The following is a 15,124-nucleotide window of genomic DNA, read 5'->3' on the forward strand; positions in this document are numbered from 1 at the left end:
CGGGAGCGCCACCACGCTCCCAAGCGGCACACTGTAGCAGTGCGCCACCGGGCCGGCCCTCCATGAACTTTTTGAAGATCCCTTGTATGTAGTGCTCACAGAACAGCAGCCGGCACATAGTAATGCAGCTATTATTCTTCTTCTTATGTCATTTAATCTGACTTTGGTTTTCATGACACCATGTGATTGGTGCTACTGTAATTCCATTTTCCAATAAAGGAAACTGAGACTCAGAGACCTTAGAGTAGTAATAGCCAACCCTTGTCAAAGGCCTACTACATGCATGTGCTAGGCTTGGTGTAAGCACTTGCCACATGTCATTCATTTGGTTTCATACAGAGGAAGAAACGCAGGCTCAGAATGGCTAATGTGCAAGTGAATTCCCTGGGGCTTGTTAAAATGCAGATTCCGATTCAGCAGGCCTGGGGTGGGGCCTGACAGTCTCAGTTTCTGGGATGCTCCCACGAGCATCTGGGATGATGGCCATGGTGCTGGTCCATGGACCAACCTGGAGTGGGGCGGGATTAACTCAGGTGCCTCAGGTTAGATGCTGGTGAGAGGTAGGGCCGGGATTGAAACTCAAGTACTCAAACCCAAAATCCGTTACCTTTCCTGTCTTATAGGCTGCACATACCTATTTCATAAGGGTGATAATATTTCTTGGCTCCTTAGTGGGCAGTGGCTCTTAGTGCTTTCTGTCATAAATTTGCCTTGCCTAGCAGACAGTTGTTAGTCAGCCAAACCATCAGCATTATCATAACAGCCGTAATTTATAAAGTCCACCAGTACCAGGACTCTTCTAGGGGTTTTACATGTGTTTTCTCCAGTCTTCCAACGCCTCTGTGAGGTGGGTTCTATTATGAGTCTCTTTTTGCAGATGGGGAAATTGAGTGACTTGGCAGGTTCCACCAATGCCCTAGTAATCACAAGGTCAAGGTTAGTACCAGGTCTTCCTGGTGCCAAGACCTCTGATCCATGGAGTGCACCTCACTTCCTCTTAGGCTCTGCAAATGACTGTCAGACCATTGCTAATTATCATCGTCATCAGCATCCTTTCCTAGTTGTTAATATCGGCAAGGTGATACCTCCTTTTTCAACAGGCGAGCTCGTCATTCAGTCTTCTGAGGTTAATCCTTTTTTAATGGTGGCAAGATATACGTAACATAAAACGTACTGTTTTTAGGTGTACAGTTCAGTGTCCTTAAGCATATTCACATAGTTGTACAACCATGACTGCCATCCATCTCCAGAGTGTTTTCATCTTCCCCAGCTGAAACTCTGTATCCATTAAACCCTAATTCCCCATCCCCCTCCTTCCAGCCTTGGCAACCACCATTCCACTTTCTGTCTCTATGAATTTGACCTCTCTAGGGACCTCATATAAATGGAATCATAATATGTGTCCTTTTGTGTCTGGCCTATTTCACTTTGCATAATGTCTTCAAGGTTCATCTGTGTTGTAGTGAGTTTAATCCTTTTGAAATGCGAAAACTCACTTCCTAATTTATTTTTCTACCTCTGATTTTCATCTAGCAGGACACACTTCTAGAAAGGCTTGATAACAATAAAAACTCCAAAAATTAAAGACATGAGCCTTGATTTCCCAGATTTCTTTTGAGTCAAGGCTGAACTGAATAGCACAGTGCAGGGACAGAGAGTGGTTCTGAACAGGGCAAGGGGACTGCCCAGCACCAACAAAAGTGCCACCGGGGTGCCTTACAGAACTTGATTTCCCAGATTTCTTTTGAGTCAAGGCTGAACTGAATAGCACAGTGCAGGGACAGAGGGTGGTTCTGAACAGGTCAAGGGGACTGCCCAGCACCAACAAAAGTGCCACCGGGGTGCCTTACAGAACAAAGGGCAGGATTTGCATCTCTTGGGAATCTTTCAGGTTGAAACCAATTCTGGGATGTGATTATTTTTTTTTTCCTTATGTTTAAAATCAGTATTTCCCAAATTTCAGTTTTTATTTCATTTTTTTTTTTTTTGGTAGATTTTTGCCTTAGTATCCTCTCTGCTGTCTAACTTCACATTTTTATTTAGTTCAGGTCACTTCTTAATGTGATATTTATTTGAAAAAGAAGCCCTAAATAATGATCTTAAATGAAAAATCATTGTCAGTTGCCATGAATAGAACATAAGCTTAAAAGTAAATATAATGGAAACCAAATTGCATTATTAACTTCTAGTTTGATGTTGGTAGCTGGCGCAGGCTGTGAGCCGGAGGCCTGCTCTCTCTGATAAAAGTGGAGGTGCCAAAGACACACCAGTGCCCAACTGAGACCTTCTCCTTGACTTAATCTGAAGGACTGAAAGAAAGTCCAGAAAGGAATGTATTTTTCATTTTGTGATTCAGTTATTTAATTCTGTGACTGTTTGTCACCTAAGACTTCTCTGTTTCTTCACTGTTGAGAGTCCCTGGTGTTGGGGTAAACTCTGCTTCAAGTATCATGAAGTTAATTATCTGGATTTAAAGGTGGGAAACTCCAACTCTGTGCCCATTACTGTTGTCAACATTTTATGTACTTTATATCGTTTAATCTTCATCATGACACTGTAGGGCAGATACTCTTCCTATCCCCATTTTACAGATGAGAAAACTGAGGCTTCTGAGAGGTTTCATAACCAGTGGCCATTTTCTCTCATATGTTATATATTATAGTTGATATTAGCTCTACATAGCATTAAATCTTAGAGCTGAAGCCCAAGTCTGAAAGGCTCAAGGTTTGAGACCTCTGTGTGTGTGTGTGTATGCGTTGATTAATACTGCTTTCCTGTTGAAGTGCCAAGAACATGGGCTAATCTAGGTTTCTATTAATCTTGTGTCAGCGGCAATGACAGTTTTACTGGGAGAGGCTGATAAACATCGGTCTGTGAGGGTGGGAGTGGGCCGTAACATAAACACACTTCTCCAGAATGGCTTCAAAGCAAGTGAGGATGTCCCAGACTTGGAAAACCACCCCTGTGTGTGTGTGCACAGTGGTGCCTCTCACGCACATGTGTATCTGGAAGCTCAGACAGTGCCCCAGACGCCACAGGCTCTGACTCGCAGGAAGGGAACGTATTTTGCTGTGCTGTGTCAGCTGTGCCTTATCTGTGGCCGGAGAGAGGACGAAGCCTCGGAACATCTCAGGATGGTCCAGGGCTGCAGCCATTCCATTCCTCTTCTGATTGACGGGGCACACTTCATAAAGCTTCCAGCCAGCTTCCTGCAGGCGAGTCAGGGGCCTTGATAAGAAAGTGGAATTCAGGGCAATTAAGTGCCATCTGAGTCTCAAGAATGCATTTTCTGAGAGCGGTTGTACACCAGCCACTTTCCGTGACATTCTCTTCATTCAGGGACAACTTTTACGAAATAGCCAATTCCAGGGGCTGCGTTCCTAGCAGGGCCTCACTGGTGTTCAGGGTGGGCTGCTCTCTGGGCACATGTGTTGCCCAGTCTCTATATAAGCCTCAAATGGAAATCAGCTTGGGCGGTGGCAGAAACCCACAGGGGCTCAGCTTGCAAGGCTGGCTTCCACTGGAGTGAAACATGCAGATTCCCCAGGGGCAGTGTGCACAGTGGTTTGAAGCTTTAGAGACACGGGTTTACACTGCTGCTCACTAGTTGCATCTCCTTAGATAAATAACCTCATCTCCTTGACCCTCAGCTTCCTCATCTGTTAAATATTGGTTTTTATAAATTGTGGTAGCATATTCATAACATAAAATTGACCATTTTAACCATTTTTAGGTGTACAGTTCAGTGACATAAAGTACATTCATTGTTGTGGAAATGGGGTTTTTGATAGGATCAGAGAACATAAAGCACTTAGAACAGTGCCTGATAATTGGAAGTTGTTAAGAAGTGGTAACTATGTTTATTCTTATTATTTTGCATTATCTATTAATTATCTTGCGCTTTTCAAAATATATTGCCTGTTCTAGTGAAAGCGTTTCTTGGGTGGGGGCAGGTGCTCCGGAGTGGATGATACAAAGATAGTGAAAGATGTGGGACCTGCTAACTGCTTCAGGGGACTCAGCTTGGTCGGGAAGGCAAATACACATGTATGTGTATAAAGTATATACATGTACATGTACACACACACACATATACATTTATATGTAAAAGTGCTTCCATAAAGGAAGATAAAAAAAACACTTCAAGAAACCAAAGGAGAGGAGAATGATTCCAAGGTGCGTGCAATACAACAGAAGCAAGATTATGTACAACATTTGCCTGGAACTTGAAGGTTATCAAGCACTGTTGCACTAATGGTCTCATCTTGTTTGATTTATTATTATTAGTAGTAGTCTCATGATAATACTGTGAGCTAGAACAGGGTAGGGATCATGAAGTCCCATTTTCTGGTGGGTAAACTGAGGCTCAGGGTTGCCATGTGACCATTTGTTGCAGACAAATGGCTAGTGGCAGAGTTTGGGCTGGAATACAGTGACTCAAAATACCCAGTGGTCTGAGTCCGTTTCATCTCGGGTCACAAGGCAGGCAAAATATAGTTCTCGTCAGAGTATGGGTGGATGTGAAAGTGGTAGTGTCAGTTGCATAGATCAGGGTTTTCCACAATGTGATACGCACACCACTGTGGGTGCAGCGTGATCTGGTGTAGGCTACAGAGGGACAATTTTTAAATTAATAGTTACACACCTTAATGTTCATCAGAAACATCGAGCAGTGATTTTTTGGATGCTATTTCTCAGGGCAAGTCCAAATTGAAGTTCAGATAGAGAGTCCATGTAAAGAGTAATTTTAAGTAATAGTAATATGGAGATATGGCAGAACTCATGATGGATACCAAGGACCGCAGTTGGGAAACACTGGCCTAGTTGTGTTGAGTGGTCCTTTTATGAAGTCTCAGGACTGGAGAGACAATGGCAATCCAGCTGGCACCTGGGCGCCCTCAACCACTCTATGTGCTGTGTACCGTGAATTGATCCAATGCAGACACTGTCTGAAATGCTAACAAGTCTCCCTGGGTCTTGCTTCTCTTTGCAGATTGCTGACTTTGGGCTTTCCAACCTGTACCAGAAGGACAAGTTCTTGCAAACGTTTTGCGGGAGCCCACTCTACGCGTCTCCTGAAATTGTCAATGGGAGACCTTACCGAGGGCCAGAGGTGAGCAGGTTGCCTAGTGTGTATTAGAGGGGAGATGGCAGGAGAAAAGAGAGGGGGGCAAGAACTGGATCTGGGAAACTCTTAAGAAACAAAACTCCCAAAAGCAAGCAAAAAAACTTTTCCTTATATGATTATAAAAGCACTAATATATACACCTGGGAGAAAATTTGGAAAATCCAGAAAAGTGTAAAGGAGAAAATAAAGTTACCTACAATCCCCCACTGAGAGATAATCACTTAATATTTTTGTGACTTTTCTTTTAGACTTTTTCCAATGCAGATCTTTGCAATTTCAAAAATAATTGAGATCTCAAAAATAATTGCAATCACCTTAAAAATAATTGATATCAAGTAAATAAAAGACAAGATATACATATGTACATGACATTATGACATTTTATGAATTCACTATTATTAAAAATAAGATTTTTAATGACAAACATTGTTTTATTGTATGCATATATCATTATTTATTTAATAATGTCCCTAGATTTGGACATTCAGTTTTTCCCTATTATATCAAAACAGACAAAACAAGAAAACAAACAAACAAAAGAACCTTGACTCTGCAGTCAATATCTTTTCACATATATGTTTGATAGCATGTATGTTTGACTAAGGAAATACATTTTAATTGCATCTTCTAATTTATGAGAAATGTATTTCTCTACGTGCCTAAAGCTTTCAGGGCCACTGCAGGATATGTGAAAATGAAATTTTGAAAATGGGTGAGTTGGGAGTGATTATTCTCTTTTAAAAAGATGGTTCTCTTTACAGAGAGATTCATCCACTCAGTATCCTTTAAATAGCAGCTGCTCAGTGTGTTGAAATCTTTTCTTCCAAGTATTTATCTGTTTGAGAGTGTTTAGGAGCAGGGTTGGAGGGTGAGAGTAGGATGCCAAGAGCCTCTACCAATTTTGGTGATGAGGAAGTCTTTTTAAAATACGTAAGGCAGGAGCATAGGATTCAATTGACAAAATTGTGGGAATTCAACATTGTAAATTTATTGTAAACAATGAATGCTGCTTTGATCTTTGATGACCTATCGCCGCCTGCAGTCTGGCCAGCCAAAGAGGCTTTATTTGGCCACATGAGTCATCATAAGAAAAAAAATGAACAAACGTTTAGTAATTGGGAGATTTCACATAACTTCTCTTGAAAAACGAAAAGATCCAGTAGTGTTGGGCCTGCGTTACTGCATGGCAGCAATTAGTCAAGGAGAGCCTGCCTGCCCCAGATGGGCCAATGTATTACATTTTGTGTCCATCCCCAACACGCCGCGTTGTACCCCAAATTCTTTCCTGCTTTGTATTGTCTGCCTGGCTCTCGTAAGCATTTGAGTTTCCAACCCTTGATCCATTTGGAGAAGATGCGGGAAGGAATTTATTCCTGGATTAGGAATGGAGAGCCCACATCCCAGTCTTACCTCCATCACTGGGGCAGGGCCTCTGGAGGAACCATTTAGCTTCAGTGTGCCTCAGTATCCTCATCTGTCAAATGGAGCTGAAAATAATGCAGGCCACACCAGCTTCGCAAAATTATACTGAAGATCAAAGAAGACAATCTATTGAAGTTCTTAAATAGGTTGGGACTGTTGGCCTCTGTTCAAAATGGAAAGGTCAGACTCTGTAGCAGGCCCAGCTGCACTGCTATCAGTTGTCAGGCTATGGTGGGAACCTGTCTGCCAGGTGCTAAATTCAGCTCCTGGTGTCACTGGGGGTGGCTGCTCACATGCTGTGATGCTACTGGTTTGGAAGGCATCCCGGGAATCTGCTTCCCTGCTCCTATATGTCCCGTCTCATCTCTCTGCTCCAGGTGGACAGCTGGGCCCTGGGCGTGTTGCTTTACACTCTCATTTATGGAACAATGCCCTTCGATGGTTTCGATCACAAAAACCTCATTCGGCAGATCAGCAGTGGAGAGTACCGGGAGCCCACGCAGCCCTCAGGTGCGTGCCCTGTGGAGGTCAGAGGTCCAGGGGAGAGTGATTGGCTTACACTACACACACTTTCTGCTTTTCTTCTAATATGTCTGTAAAGAGTCTCCTGCTTTTTCTATTTCTTCTTTCCAGAAAAGTCATCCCTAGCAAAGCAGGCTTGTTAGGCTATTTTATCCAAAGCTTCCCAAATAAAATTGTCAGGCTAGGAGTCCTGTTTGTTTTCTGTGCCAACCTGAGCAAGTCAGTTAACCTCTTTGGATGCAGTTTTGCCACTATAAATTAAACTTTTGGAAAAGGTATATGTGAAGTCCCTTCCAGCTCATGTACACATATAAACCACTCTCCCTAGACTGTAAGTGTTGTGAGGCTGGCACCTACTCTTCCACTTCTGTGTCCCTGGCCAGGGGTATGACTCCTGGGCACTGTTCCTTTATCGATTGTTGCATAATAACTCTATCCCATCCCACCAAAAGCAAACTGAGCAGTTTAAACAACCATGTACCCATGCCTCTCAATTCTGCAGTTTGGAAGGGCTCTTCTGGCCTTGGTTTCTCCTATAGTTGCCATCAGACTGCAGCTGGGTCTGCTGCTGGGACTGAACGTGGGACATCCCAGTGCTCTTCTGTGTGGGCTCTCTCTGTGGGGTGCCTCCACAAGGCCTCTCTTTCCAGGAGGGAGCCTGAGCTTCTTTCACGGCAGCTCAGGGCTCTAAAAAGGAGGAAGAAGCAGCTGCCAGGCTTTCATAATGTCTCTGCGTGGAAACCCAATACAGTCACTTGTGCCATGTTCTATAGGTCAAAGCAGCCCAGGTCAGAAGCTCTGTCTCTTGATGGGAGTTCACGGCAGCTCAGGGCTCTAAAAAGGAGGAAGAAGCAGCTGCCAGGCTTTCATAATGTCTGTGCGTGGAAACCCAATACAGTCACTTGTGCCATGTTCTATAGGTCAAAGCAGCCCAGGTCAGAAGCTCTGTCTCTTGATGGGAGAGCATCATGCCTGCACAGAGAGAGTGTGCACAGGTGGCTAGCTTTGGTCATCTTTGTCAACAAATGAAGTTAACGCAGGGACGTCATTTATATACATACTATATATATGTTGTATGTGAGGGGACTTCAGAAAGTTTGTGGAAAAACAGGATGGAAAGATAATATGGATCTTTCCACAGACTTTTTCCACACACACATACACATGTACACACACAGCTGATTCTCATTATTTGCAGTAGATATTTTCCAAAAGGTTGCTGTGAACCCTAAATTAGTGAATACTGAACCATTGCTCCTGGGGAAATCTACAGTTTAGATTTCTGCTGGCCTCTGCTCACAATATTTTTGTCAACCAGTCGATACATAGTCTTGATTTATGTATATGTCTGTTTAAAGATGTCTTATTTAATATATATTATTGATTCTAATATATATTGTTGATTCATTAACATCAAACTCAATGACTAACAGCACTATAGTTTATGCCTGAACGAAGCTTCTCTAACACCCCTATTTTTGTAAGGCACATCACAGCCTTCTTACACTTAGGGACACTGGACAGCCCTTCAGCACTGTGTTTGGGGGCCATGTTAAATAGTGGAATCACCAAGAAAAGTACAACAGTGTGAAAATAATGTCATTAAATAGTCTGAGAGAAGGACACTTTACAGCATCACACCTGAAACATGAGGCGAGAATGTGGCCTTATTCAACCTCAGCTGCCAACACATGCACGTGTTGGGGAGACCCAAGGTTTTCACTGCCCTGTGCATGTATGAAATAACTGCGAAATAGCTGTGAGAATAGATTTTGGGGCTATAAATTTTAGCAGGTGGGCAAATTTTCAAATATAGAATCTGTAGATAATGAGGATGGATTGTGTGTGTGTGTGTGTGTGTGTGTGTGTGCACGCATCTATTTTTTTCAATAAGCCAGCCTGTTCTTTTTGGGAAATTTCAGGGTGACCTAGTGTCCTTATTTATACCTCACCAGCTAACTGGTGCCAATGCAATTCCTGGCACATTGCAGGGGTTCAGGAAATATTTATCGAATGACTGAATGAGTGAGCAACCTATTACTTTTCAGGGGGGCAGCTCATCCCAGCCCCCATTGCCAGGCCTTTGCCAGCTACTCATTAGCCTACATAAGCAGCTGGGGGAAGGCATCAGCTTCCCAGGTTATAATTCAACCCTAGCTGGGGGAATACAGTTTGATCTTAAAAGTCGGTTTATCAGCTGTGAGAACCAGTTGGTTCTTGTGTCCTCCCCAACATCCCTTTGGGGCTTTCCCTTAATTCTCTGGCAGTAGAAATGTGCAAGTGGGATTTTCCAGGCAGGCTGTGAACAGGGAGCAGATACAGATCAGCAGTCTGATCCGACAGCTCAGTAGGACATGGATGATGTCAGAGAGGGAAAGCAGGTGTGTTTACTGGGCGTGGGTCTCAAAACCCGGCAAGACCAGGGGTGAGGCCGCTTTCACTGCCCAGGTGTGTCAGGTGAGTGCCTCTGAGCTTCTCCATCCTCTTGTCTCCAGCACATTTTCCCAGTGACCGTGAGCACTGCATGTTCATGCAACCCACCTTTGGAGGAATAAAGAAAGCCGTGGTGATCTACACCTGTTTTCCCTTTTGGTAAAATCATATCCACCAAAGGATTGGGTCTGGATTCTTTCCCGATTCCATGGCCTTTTGCATTTTAGAAACACCTGAGATGATGGAGAGCTCAGTTGTTCCATGACATTCCTTCCCTCATAGGGAAAGATTTGACAGGATGGTGCACTGGCCAGTGGCTCTGAATCTTAATTATGCTTCTGATGTACAGTCTTAAGGGCATTGGCTTGCTGCTCCACAGTGTGGCTGGACCAGGGCTACAAATGGATATGACATTCCTTTCCTCATAGGGAAAGATTTGACAGGATGGTGCACTGGCCAGTGGCTCTGAGTCTTAATTATGCTTCTGATGTACAGTCTTAAGGGCATTGGCTTGCTGCTCCACAGTGTGGCTGGACCAGGGCTACAAATGGAGTTTTCTTAATGTGAGTGTGTCTCTTCAGCCACTCCTGGAGGGCCACCCCTGTCATGAAGCCAAAAGCTCCCATGTAATGCCTGATTCCTTTTGTCTCTTGCCCCCTAGATGCTCGAGGACTCATTCGGTGGATGCTGATGGTGAACCCTGATCGCCGGGCCACCATCGAGGACATTGCCAACCACTGGTGGGTGAACTGGGGCTACAAGAGCAGCGTCTGTGACTGCGATGCCCTTCACGACTCCGAGTCCCCGCTGTTGGCACGGATCATTGACTGGCACCACCGTTCCACTGGGCTGCAGGCTGAGGCCGAAGCCAAAATTAAGGGCCTGGCCAAACCCGGGGCCTCTGAGGTCATGCTGGAGCGACAGCGGTCGCTGAAGAAGTCCAAGAAAGAGAATGACTTTGCCCAGTCTGGCCAGGACTCAGTGCCGGAAAGCCCATCCAAGTTAAGTTCCAAGAGGCCCAAGGGGATCCTGAAGAAACGAAGTAACAGTGAACATCGCTCTCACAGCACTGGCTTCATTGAAGGCGTCGTGGGTCCTGCCTTACCATCTGCTTTCAAGATGGACCAGGACTTGTGCCGGACTGGTGTGCCCCTCCCGAGCTCCCCTGATGCAGAGGTGCCGGTAAAACTCAGTCCCAAACAGTCGGCCACCATGCCCAAGAAAGGCATCTTGAAAAAGACCCAGCAGAGAGAATCGGGTTACTACTCGTCCCCAGAACGCAGTGAGTCTTCCGAGCTGTTGGACAGTAATGACGGGGTGGGCAGCAGCATCCCTTCCCCCAGCCCCCCAGACCCAGCCCGGGTGACCTCCCTCAGCCTCTCCTGCCGGAGGAAGGGCATCTTGAAACACAGCGGCAAGTACTCAGCGGGCACCATGGACCCGGTCCTCGTCAGCCCCGAGATGCCCACACTGGGATCCTTGTCGGAGCCCGGTGTCCCCACTGAGGGCCTCTCCCGGAGCTATAGCCGTCCTTCCAGCGTCATCAGCGATGACAGCATCCTGTCCAGCGACTCCTTCGACTTGCTGGATTTGCAGGAGAATCGCCCTGCCCGCCAGCGCATCCGCAGCTGCGTCTCTGCCGAAAACTTCCTCCAGATCCAGGACTTTGAGGGGCTCCAGAACCGGCCCCGGCCCCAGTACCTGAAACGGTACCGGAACCGGCTGGCAGACAGCAGCTTCTCCCTCCTCACGGACATGGATGACGTGACTCAGGTGTACAAGAAAGCGCTGGAGATCTGCAGCAAGCTCAACTAGCGTCTGGAGCGCAGGGGTGGGGCGGGCGGGCACCAGGGAGGAAGGGGAGCAAGAATCATGCCGACAGGCTGGTTACCTCTTTGCTGGCCATGAGGATAGACTGAAAAAGGATTGGTGCCATCTCGCTTGGCCAATTTTGCAGCCTTGAGCCAGCGCCTAAAAGGGAGAAGGGGCTCTCTGCCAGTTCTACTGCCAGTCAGAATTTGGGTCCTAATTGGCATTTGCTTATGGCACCTCCTAGAGGACCACCTGTCTAGGAGGGTGGTGTTGGCCAGCACTTAGTGGGGGGAGGAAACATATGGGAGAGGAAGCATTTCCCTAGATGTTATCCAAGTGCTTCTGGGGGAGGGGTGAGAGTGGCTGCGGCCATCTGCTTTGGGTGGGTCCCAGGAGCTTGCTCCTTTTCTCCTCACATTAGCAAGCTTGGCCTGACTGCATGGAGCTGGCAAGTAGATGTCAGCAACCTGAGGTTGCATCGATGCTCAATTGATAGTGCCTGCTGGGTGTCCTGGTGTGAGTAGCCCGGGCATGTCAGGAAGGAGTGCTGTGATTGAATAGTAATGTCTGCCATGGGAATGGGAAGGGAGGGCATAGCCCTCATGCCAGGTCATCTTTGACCTGGCTAAGCCCTGGGAATCAGGTTAAGGCATCCTGTGGGATCTACATTTGTGCCACTGGTGTGGCATTTGTCAGTTTGCTACCCTATCTTGAATGAAAGACAGGGCCTTGGTCAGAGAGAGAATGCACTGAACCCTGCTGAGGACATAGGGTCAGCCCATGGTGACATTTTGGCTCCTTGCTGTCCGCCTCCTCTTTCTTCATGTCCACCATGCTCTTTAGCACAACCTCCTGAGGGTGGACAAAGCAAAGGACGGTGGTGTCAGAGGTCGAAACTGTTGTGTGTGACAGAGCACAGAGCACAAGACCTTCTGTGGTCTTTGCACAGATGGCTGGAGGTTGATGCACAATGGCAAGGGGCAACTTGTCACTTTCTTTAATGTTTCAATATTAACTGGAATGCTGCCTCTTGGGTTCTCACCTGCATGAAGGCTTGAATTGGATGTGATACTGTCCATAATCTCCAAACCATTGCCTGTCTCAGCCATCAGCCCCATTCACTAAGAGCAAATGGGTTCCCCGTCCGCCTAGTGTAGAATCCTCAGAGGTAGATGAGTTTGCCTCTAGGGAGTTAGTGTGTAGGGGGGATATCTGGATGAGGAAAGACAGGCAGAAGTTGCCTTCTCCCCAAATATAAGTGTTCTTTTTCATGGTTTTGACTTTGACATGAACTCCTGGGCTTTGGGGAAAAGGAAAGTTCCATTCATTTAAATGACTAAGTTTGAAAGAGCTGAGTGGGTTGGGGAGAAGCTTCTAAGAGAGGGGACATTTCCTTAGAAGTCATGCAGGCGGTTCTGGAGAAGGCAGAAAAGAGATGTGTCAGGACTCTTATCTTAAAAATGCAAAGAACTAGGTGTGTAATTTCTAAACACTCATATTACAGGTGGCAAGATGTCACTCCCACATGGGATATCTTCAGGATACTGGGCTTGGAATTAATGGTGTCTTTGGGATGACTTCTGATTCTACTGTCCCGGGCAAATCAAAATCCTTATTTCAAGATGGTTGACCTCTCATAGGCATGTCGAGAGATTGGAGGACTGGTTTTGGGGATATCTTTGGAAAAACCAACAAGCAGTAGTCCATAGGGAGATGAGAAAGAATTCATCTTACAGCACTGGGTTAATTAGAACGAGATTGCCCTTTCCTCAAGGAGGAGATTCTATTTCTCCCCATGCAGCCAGCACTGCTGATTTGGCTTGAGTGTTCCTTCAGGTGGAGCTGAGCAATGGTTTATGGGAGCTGCCCAGTTTCCTTTCATTCAATTCCACCTCCTTCCTGAACTCCAACAGAGGTGAAAAGGGAAAAAAATCTGCAGATAGCAAATTGTGTGTGGGGGTGCACAGAGAGCAGCTGGCAGCCTCTGTACCCCCAACTTCCTGCCTCATTTTGTGCAGCCTTTTCTGAGCAGCCTATACTGCCACACTGCTGGCCCCTCACGCATGGCAGCTGGCCACGTTGGTAGCTGTCAGGACGTATAACGCCCACCTATTGGTTGATGTTTTTTCCTTTTGCCAGGTGATTATGTCTGTTTGGTATTTTCCATCATTCTAATCTTTAAGTAAAAGTGAAACTATTAAGGAAAATTATTCTACTCCCTTCTCTCTCCCTAAAAACATCTGTCTGTCCTCTTTTTGTCAACAAACTCAGACAGTGGATTGTGGCAAAGAAAGTCCTCCACTCAGAGGCTGATACTCAGTTGAGTCCCAGTCTGCTGTGAAGTCGCTGGTGGTCTTAGGCACCTGAAGTGTTTTCAGGGCTAAGTTTTCCTTTCATTGAGCGCTGGAGAGGTAGATTAGCAGGTCTCTCAGGCTCTGCTCAGTTCCGACATTCTGCTGACATCCTCTGGTTCTAGATCTGATGTTGACTGTCCTTTCAAGGAAAAACTTGGAATAGAAGGAAAGGCCCTTTCACAGCAGCAACCTCTGCTTCCTGATTAAGTCCTGTCATCCGTACCAGCCAATCCCCTGCCAAGGAAGTTACGTTTGATTCATTTCCATGGAATTACAAGTGAGAGACACTTTTATGACCTGGTGGACAGAGCAGGAGATTCTATGTCGGCTCTCCTGGTCCTTTCCTTGCCCCTGTGGGCCTTTCAGCGTCTCAGTTTACACATCTGCCAAAGGGGTAGAATTATACTTCTTTTTACAGGTAAATTTCAAGGCACGATCAGTTTTCAGGAAGTGCTTCAAGACCCCAGGCGAAATGAAAATGCTAAGTACCCTCTGAATTTCCATCCCTGTTACCAGGTGCTGCTTCTTCAAATGTGGGGAGCACTTTTCAGGGTGAAATTCAGGCGAGTTTTGCCCAGGCCTACTGTCTTGAGTACAAATGTGAATGATCGACTGACTGCTTGTTGCCAAACTGGAAATGTTCTGTAGGGATTTACTGGCATGGTATCATTCCTAGAAGAAAAAAAAAAGAGAGAGAGAAACTTGACTGCACATTTTTTTTTAAATCCATGTTGTGATTTTTTATTTAATTTCTATTTTTTTTTTTGGTAATAAAAAGTTGACTTTTTTATTTGAATTTGTCTTTTTTATTTATTGGTTTGAAAGGCATTTCAAAGGTATTATAATAATATATTGGTGTAATTTAATTGGTGCAACATGCTTTATGGCTCCAGTCAAAATTGGTTTTCACTCATTTGATTGGTTTGAGCCCGTAACAGCCTACAGGGGGAGAAAAAAAAGCTGGATAACCACCCAAAGTGTTTGTATTTTCATTGGAAACTGTTTTTTGTTTCATTTTTTTGTTTGTTTCTGTTTTTATTTTTAAATTAAATAAATTGCAATGAACTGAACTGAACTGGGACCTTGCTTCTTTATTTGGTTGTTTTTCTCTTAGTCAAGTAAGTGACAGAATGGGTGTAAGCAACAGAAGCCTACCCAGCCTAGCTTAAGCAAAGAAGGGGGATTTATTCAAAGTTCTCTGAAGAGCACATGCAGCTCTCAATGCAGCTGGAACTGAGGACTGGAGAAGTGGGATCCAAGAGGACTACATACCCTCTTCTCTGCTACTCTTTGCACACCAACTTTATTATTGTAGAGCTAGGGCTGGGTCCTGGAGCTGACAGACCCCTCAAGCATGTTGTCCAGGCTGGGTCACAAACCCTTCACGTGCAGGTCTATGAGCTAGGTAACTGGAAGAAAGGTCCTTGGAGCCATGGTTGAAGAGAGAGTAGTC

The 15,124-nt window shown here is 45.4% G+C and overlaps 1 protein-coding gene across 1 annotated transcript in view; it reads left to right on the forward strand.

Moving 5' to 3' along the window:
• The window catches only part of NUAK1 (NUAK family, SNF1-like kinase, 1), a 25,043-nt gene extending 10,681 nt beyond the window's left edge, over nucleotides 1-14,362 (forward strand). The window contains exons 4-6 of the mRNA XM_008563091.1: nucleotides 4,994-5,113; nucleotides 6,928-7,060; nucleotides 10,167-14,362. Of these exons, the coding sequence (XP_008561313.1) occupies nucleotides 4,994-5,113; nucleotides 6,928-7,060; nucleotides 10,167-11,320 (1,407 nt within the window). The 3' untranslated portion in view covers nucleotides 11,321-14,362. The remainder of the gene's footprint in view (nucleotides 1-4,993; nucleotides 5,114-6,927; nucleotides 7,061-10,166) is intronic.
• The last annotated feature ends 762 nt before the right edge of the window (nucleotides 14,363-15,124 follow it).

The sequence above is a fragment of the Galeopterus variegatus genome, unplaced genomic scaffold, assembly GCF_000696425.1.
Source record: "Galeopterus variegatus unplaced genomic scaffold, G_variegatus-3.0.2 Scaffold12543, whole genome shotgun sequence".
NCBI lineage: Eukaryota > Metazoa > Chordata > Mammalia > Dermoptera > Cynocephalidae > Galeopterus > Galeopterus variegatus.